An 8432-nucleotide genomic window follows, 5' to 3' on the forward strand; every position below is an offset into this window, starting at 1 on the left:
ATATTGCTTGAGACGATCTTGAAATAATATTCGACTATGAATACCAGCCATAGTCTGTTCTTATAAGATCGTCTTAAGTTTATTTTTTAGACGCTGTACGGATTATTTTTATAGAGCATCCGGGTGATATATAATAAAATGGGATGTTTCGATTGGTTAACTTATAACGCGACGCATGCGTGTGACACCCTCAATGGAAACTCCGCTTTAGATAGTACACATACAAACCGCAGATGGCACTGCATTTGCAAATTTCCGCATTTCTAACGGAACTCTTCCGTCTTCTTGTTTTTGCTCCTCGTTGAAGAGGATGGTTGAATGGTGATGCCTGCTTGTGTTGGAGATTTTGTGGCGCCAATTATATTATTGTCAGATTTCATTCGTTTTATTTGATTATCTTCAAAAATGCCGGCGTTTTTGAAGCATATCGAGGTGGAAAATTTTAAGTCTTACAAAGGAAAGCTGATTATCGGCCCGCTGAAGTCTTTCACGGCAGTAGTTGGCCCTAATGGATCCGGTAGGTTATCATTCTGTGTATCAACAATGGGTGCGTTCAACGAACATGATGCTTGAGCAACGATTGCTTGTCAAAAGTAGTTTGCATACATTTAAATCTATTGAGTCAGACGCCAGTTTTTTAAAAGTTCTTCACTCGATTGTCATATTCGCTGAACGTGAAACTTGACGTTTCATGCTGATGAACAATGACACACTAAACTATGACATCCTAAACGAATTATGTAGTGATGCATTCTTGCGTTGATTACATGCCGTAGGAAAGTCTAATTTTATGGACGCTATCAGTTTTGTCATGGGTGAGAAGACTAGTAGTCTGCGAGTCAAGAGGTTCAGCGAGCTCATTCATGGCGCGTCTATTGGAATGCCAGTAGCACGAAGGTGACATTTTACATATACATAGTGATGCTACTTTCTAAAGTTTGAATAAATGTTGAATTGTGCATTATAATTTGTACATTTCATGTTTTTGAATAAGAACTGTGAGCTTTCTGTTGAATATAGTGCTTCAGTAACAGCTGTATTCGTGTTGGAGGATGGAACTGAGAAGAGCTTTATGCGTTCGGTACAAGGTTCTTCCTCGGAGCATAGAATCAATAATAATGTCAGTTTTGCATTGGGTCTTTATGCAATTACACATACATAGCCTCAAACCTCTTAAAATGTTTTTGTCATTGCAGGTTGTCACTAGCCAAGTGTACCTTAACGAATTGGAGCATCTTGGTATTAATGTTAAAGCAAAGAACTTTTTGGTATTCCAAGGTGCAGTTGAATCAATTGCCATGAAAAATCCAAAAGAACGCACTGCTTTGTTTGAAGAGATCAGTAATTCGGGTTCGTTAAAAACAGAATATGAAAGGTAAGTTTTCAAGTAACATTGCATATAATCACTTGGTAACTTGTACTTGTAAGTAATAAAAGTGTTGTTTTAGATTAAAAACAGAAATGTTGAAAGCTGAAGAGGAAACTCAGTTTTCATATCAGAAGAAAAAAGGAATTGCTGCTGAAAGGAAAGAAGCGAAATTAGAAAAAGAAGAGGCTGAAAAATATCAACGTCTTAAGGAAGAATATGTATGTACATTTTGTAACTTTACTACAATATAATATAAAATTGTACATGTTGGAATGAGAAATTAAAATTATGTATACTGTTTATTTTTTTTTAACTATGTATTTACATAACTATTACAAAAATTTTGTTTGTTTTTTTTAGATAGAAAGACAGGTAGAGTTACACCTATTTCGATTATTTCATAATGAAAAGAATACTGAAAATCTTGAAGTCTCTCAAAAGAAGAAGCAACATGAAATTGAAAAAGTTGAGAAAAAGAAGGAGAAGGCTGAGGAATTATTGAAAGAGAAAAAGAAAGATGCTGCCAAGCTGGGCAGAGATCTTGCTAAGATAGAGCAGGATATCAGGGAAGTAGAGGTAGAAATCACAAAAAAGAGACCAACGTTTATCAAAGCCAAAGAACGCGTTGCTCACATGCAGAAGAAGGTAGAATCCGCGCGCAAATCCTTGGCTCAGGCACGTATCGCAGACGAGGCTCATAAAAAGGATATTCACGAACTACAGGAAGAATTGCGACAGGTGGAAGAAGCTAAAGCTGCTTACGAAGCGAGTATAGCAGGACAATCGCAATTACAAGGGAAAGATGTGCAATTGGAAGACGAACAGGTAAAAAAAAACTTTAAATCCTGAAGCATGCGCTATTATATAATTAACAGCTGCTATAAATAAAGTGCAATTGTTAAATTACAATTGTTTAATTATGTAATAAAATTTAAGGTAAAAGAATATAATCGTCTAAAAGAGGAAGCTGGCAAGCAATCGGCGAGATACCTTCAGCTGCTCGACTCTATCAATCGCGAACAAAAGTCAGATCAGGACAGGCTTGACAATGAAGGCAGAAAGAAGACAGAGATAGAAAACAAGCATAAGCAGAAAGGACATATGGCAGATGAAGCGCTCAAACGAGTTGAAAAGTTGGAGGAACATATAAAAACATCAGAGGCTGCTTTGGAGGATCAGAAGAAACTCAGAGCTGACTTGCAATCCGACGTAGGCACGTCGAAGGACAAGATTCAAAATTTACAACGAGAATTGGAGAGTATCTCGGAGCAACTCGGTGATGCTAAAGTTGATAAGCATGAAGTTTCCAGAACCAAGAAAAAGACAGAAATTGTGGAGAACTTTAAACGTCTGTTTCCTGGAGTGGTGCGTTATCTCTATTTTATTACGCCGTTTTTTAATAAAAATAAAATAATTTGTTTTTTCCCCCTTTAGTATGATCGTATGTACAACATGTGCGAACCGATACACAAGAGGTATAATGTTGCGATTACAAAGGTACTTGGTAAGTATATGGAGGCTATCGTAGTAGATACCGAGAAAACAGCCAGACAGTGTATCCAGTATTTAAAGGAACAATATCTTGAACCGGAAACTTTTCTACCGCTTGATTACATACAAGCTAAGCCGCTCAAAGAACGTCTTCGGTAAGTGAAATAATTATTACATGGTTTTATTTCTTACATTACTTTACATCTTTTGTCATTTTGCATAAATCTTGTAATCATGATTGTATATTATATATTTACAGCAATATACAAGAGCCTAAAAATGTAAAGTTGTTATACGATGTGTTGCATTTTTCTCCAAAGGACATTGATAGAGCAGTTCTCTTTGCAACTAATAATGCTCTTGTATGTGAAACACCAGAAGATGCGAACAAAGTAGCATATGAAATGGATAAGAAAACTAGATATGATGTAAGTATATTGCCTTGGTCATTTCAGAAACATGACGACTTCTCTATGCGTATTTTTGTGTAAACTTTGTTATAATTTATATATATATATATATATATATGGGGTTTACGCAATTAACATGCCAATATAGTTCAATAATCTGTTAGAAGCACTCTTATATACTCCATAGCAAGATGTTCTTGGCAATTTATTAGTTTGCTCTCTGGAGATGACGATCGAATAAAATTCAATGTTTCCTATATGATTTGAATTCCTTAAATTCTTGACACAAAAAATAGGCACATAACTCTGCATTATGATCGCCACTAATAATATGCACACATTTTTAAACTTTGTTTTAACAAAGACATAAGATATCTATATATGCAAAATATTTACAGTGCGTTGCATTAGATGGTACATTTTATCAGAAAGCTGGTATAATATCTGGTGGCAGTTTAGATCTTGCAAAGAAAGCTAAAAGATGGGATGAAAAACAGATGTCTCAATTAAAGGCGCAAAAGGTAATGTAACTTTTATTTCTATATGTATAGAGAGATTATACATATATATTTTTTTAATTTATATTTATAGGAAAAATTAACGGAAGAACTGAGAGAATCTTTGAAAAAATCACGTAAGGAATCCGAATTGAATACGGTTGAATCTCAAATACGTGGTTTGGAGACTCGTTTAAAATACAATAAAAGCGACTTGGCTGCAACAGTGAGTATTATTTATTGTGTTGTTTACGAAACATATAATTATTAAATTATATAATTATTAATTATAATTATATAATTATTTAAAAAACAACAAAAATTTTTATTTTAGCAAAAACAAATCACAGATCTTGAAGCGGAATTAGATGTTCTGCAAAAAGAATTGAACATGTTTGGTGTAAGTTTTGAAATATTTTGATATATTTTTTTATCCATGCATATATTTATATGTAAAATGATTTTTAAAAATATTTTTTATATACAGCCTGCAATAGCTGCTATTGAGAAGACAATGGCTGAAAGGGACCAAGAAATACAAAACATAAAAGAAAAGATGAATAATGTTGAGGATGATGTATTTGCCAGTTTTTGTGAACAAATAGGAGTTTCCAACATTCGTCAATATGAAGAGAGAGAATTAAGGTATGAAAAAAATTGTGTTGTAGATAAGTGTTATTTAGATTTAAATACTAAAATATTGAATATATTATTGCAGATCACAACAAGAAAGAGCAAAGAAAAGAATGGAATTTGACAATCAATGTAATCGTATTTACAATCAATTAGATTTTGAGAAGCAACGTGATACAGAAAGTATGTTATAAAAATATGTTAGCTAAAACTATCTTATATTAGATGAAAAAACGTTCTATATTTTACTATATTAATATTTTAAATACTGTATAAATATTTTAAGTATATACTAATATTGAGTTTGTTAATTAATATTGTATTTTATAAGTAATTAATATTTTTATATTAGAGCTATATTATTTTATACTATATATATATATATATATATACAGAAATATTAAGATTATTTATAATATAGGCAACGTTTTGCGTTGGGAACGAGCGGTGCAAGATGCAGAGGATAAACTTGAATCCGCAAAACAAACCGAATCTAATCAAAAAGCGGAAATCGACCACGACGAACAGCAAATGGAACAATTGAAATCATCTCGCAATGCTAAAAAGATGGAGGTCGATCAGAAAGAAGACGAAATTGGTAAAGCTAGACGTGAAGTGGGAGCCATCGCAAAGGACATACAGGCAGCTCAGAAACAGCTTAACGCAATTGAAACAAAAATCGAACAGAAGAAGGCCGAGCGACATGCTATTTTGATGCAATGCAAGGTTTGAATTGATATAAAATTGCATTATTTGATTATATTATTTATTTAATATATATATTATTACTAATTTTTTATTTAATTTAATTTATATTATTTTGAATTACGAGTGTATTTAATAATATTTAGATGGAAGATATTGCAATACCAATGTTGCATGGAAATATGGAAGATATAGCAGGTGAGACAAGTACGACGAACGGAAGTGAAATTAATAATGATTCGTCAGTAAGTACGCAACAACAATACGAACGCGAAAGGAGGATCACTATAGATTATGCACTTTTGTCCGAAAGTCTTAAAGATGTAGAAGAAGAGGATATCAAAAAGACAACCGATAAATTAACGAAAATAATCAATGATTTGCAAAATACAATACAACGCATACAAGCTCCAAATATGAAGGTTTGTAACAATTGTATAAACTGGAAAAAGACACATTGTTAAATTTAACAAATTGTGAAAAAATAAATTTTTTTCTTAGGCAATTCAAAAATTATATTTGGCGAAAGAAAAATTACAAGAGACCAATGAAGAATTTGAACAGTCTCGTAAGAAAGCAAAGAAAGCGAAGACACAATTCGAGAAAGTAAAAAAAGAACGACATGACAGATTTATGGCATGTTTTGAACACGTGGCTAACGAGATTGATCCTATTTATAAGGTGATTTAATGAATTTATATGAAATTATCAGTACAATTACTTGTTTATAAATAAATTTATAATTTACGTTTAGAAAAAAAATGTGCATATATATATATATATATATATTTATTTATTATATTTATGTTTATATATATGTGTATATTATAACTGTTTCAGAGTCTAGCGAAGAATCAATCCGCTCAGGCATTTCTTGGACCAGAAAATCCCGAAGAACCCTATTTGGATGGCATTAATTATAATTGTGTAGCTCCTGGCAAACGATTTCAGCCAATGTCTAATTTATCTGGTGGAGAAAAAACCGTTGCTGCATTAGCTCTGTTATTCGCCATTCATAGGTTAATATTATGAATATAAATTCAAATTAATTATTTATTTCGAAAAGAAAGTTTAATCATTTTTATCATATTTGTCTATATTTAGTTTTCAGCCTGCACCGTTTTTCGTTTTGGATGAAATCGACGCGGCCCTGGATAATACTAACATTGGAAAGGTGGCCAGCTACATTCGGGACAAAACAACCTCGCTGCAGACAATAGTTATATCATTAAAAGAGGAATTTTATTCACATGCGGATGCTCTCATTGGAATATGTCCAGACGTAAGTACATTGTGAAAATATGTAAAAATCATTTTACATATTTTTGTCAGTCTTTGAGCCAACTATACTTATTATATGTGAATTACAGGTAGGCGAATGTTTGGAGAGCAAAGTGCTAACGCTCGACTTAACTGCGTGTCCTACGCATATTTCGTAGACATTTATTATTTAAAAGATCATTATTTTCTTATATATAATAATCATGAATAATTTTGATTTTGTGACTTCAAAGAATATATAAATATTCAAAATATTAACATATTATTATGGCTTTTAGATTTATTTACACATTCTTCATTATTTGAAATTATTAATTCAAGATCAAGCTATCACTTTGATAATTATATCATATACATTTATCTTGTAAGTCAGGATAAGAATGGCAGAGTAATTGCGAGTGTGAAATGTAAGTTATATTGTGAGTAATTGTAAATAGCTTCTAAAACTTAAATAAAAACTTTGAAGTGCTAAACTCTAAACAGATTTATTGTGTCAATAAAACAGTGCGTTTTAGAACAACAATTTGTTACATGTGTTTTAACAATAATGTGATGAACATATTATATGTTTATACACACACAATTATATATCTCAATTTTTCATATAATACATATATATTTATTATACAATATATCACATAACAATTATTATATATTTTAATATATAGAGCGTTTGACAATAGAGAAAATATTTAAGGAGTGATTAATTAATTACATAATTAATAAAATAAGGGAAAAAAATAAAGTTGTGATTAAGGTTTTGATGTTTAATTATAAATGTTACATATTCACATAAAAAGTACCTAAAGCACGTGAATATTTAGATATAGTTAAAAATGAAACTTTAATTGCAATTTCGTTATTCTTGATTTTTGTTTTATCGTCTTTTAAGATCACTCTTTAGTTTTTTTCTACCTGTTGATGAATATCATATTAATAAATAGTAAAAACAATAATATACAGGGTAATAACAAATTTACTATGTTTTTCTTGTTAGAGATGAAAAAATACACCCATTGTTATTATTAAGATAATTATTGTTATTGTAAGATAATTAAGGGGATATCTTATAATGGACAAATTTTTATAGGTAGACATATCCACAAGATTTAAGTCATCGTTTTAATTGTGTGTGTATACATGTGTGCATGCGTGCGTGCGTATGACAAAAATATAATATCCATTATTTCATTTATCTATTTACTAATATATAAAGTAATAATTATTCAACATTTAGCTTGTCTGTATCTTAATTTATTATACAATATACATTTCGTTCTGCGAGTTTGTTTTATAAATTTAAATGGCGCAAAAATCATATTTTTATTCATATTTATTTGTGTTGCCATTGCCATTCGGCAATATTTTTATTAAAACGTATATTTGTTTTTTTTACTTCGTAAATTCATAATTATTCTAAAATAGTTTGTTAAACAGAAATGCACTCATTGGTTGAACGGAAAGAACCTTCTCGATGCGATTTCAACACAATTTTGTAACACAGCCTGTCGCATAAAGAGAAGCCAGTGGTTCCTCTTTGGTGTGCGTGCCTCCTCCATCTCTTTTTTTTGACAGCGCCGTAGCTGTTTATTAACAACTAGAGTCCTATATAAAACATATCTTTACATAGGACTCTATTCACGTAGACAGCAGATTTTATTTGGTCTGTTTTCAATAAAAAGATCAGGTTTTAAATTAATCATAGTAATTCAAGATTATATCAAGTTTAAATTGCTGCTGTCCCATAATTTAAATGTATTTTTTAAAGTAAGTCGAAGCACAGTGTCAATTTTTATATACGTTAAGCGTTGTCTGATGTCTTAATAAGTCGAATTAAAATTTGATATGTATTAAACATCTAATTTCATTTACGCATTGATTCCCGCGCTGACTTACATTACCCATATATTTATCAATTTGTACTTTAAATTTGATGAGTTCTATATAATTCGCATATAAAATAAATCTCACATTTTTATTATATATTAATAGTCGCTAACTTGAATGTATGTGATATGTCGTTTTTGTTTTTAGCAGTAAGCTCGA

The 8432-nt window shown here is 30.9% G+C and overlaps 1 protein-coding gene across 1 annotated transcript; it reads left to right on the plus strand.

Annotated features, from left to right (window-relative positions):
* Positions 1–6866, plus strand: LOC105837318 (structural maintenance of chromosomes protein 1A). The gene is made up of 20 exons (XM_012681981.3): positions 1–517; positions 777–897; positions 1021–1120; positions 1197–1375; positions 1449–1587; positions 1730–2194; positions 2306–2734; positions 2804–3015; positions 3120–3288; positions 3669–3791; positions 3862–3993; positions 4102–4167; positions 4255–4412; positions 4486–4583; positions 4822–5126; positions 5252–5527; positions 5607–5786; positions 5946–6124; positions 6210–6387; positions 6476–6866. Exons 1-20 carry the CDS (start codon positions 406–408, stop codon positions 6542–6544), a joined length of 3690 nt encoding a protein of 1229 aa, XP_012537435.1. The 5' UTR covers positions 1–405; the 3' UTR covers positions 6545–6866.
* The last annotated feature ends 1566 nt before the right edge of the window (positions 6867–8432 follow it).

This window comes from Monomorium pharaonis, chromosome 2, assembly GCF_013373865.1.
Source record: "Monomorium pharaonis isolate MP-MQ-018 chromosome 2, ASM1337386v2, whole genome shotgun sequence".
Taxonomy (NCBI): Eukaryota; Metazoa; Arthropoda; class Insecta; order Hymenoptera; family Formicidae; genus Monomorium; species Monomorium pharaonis.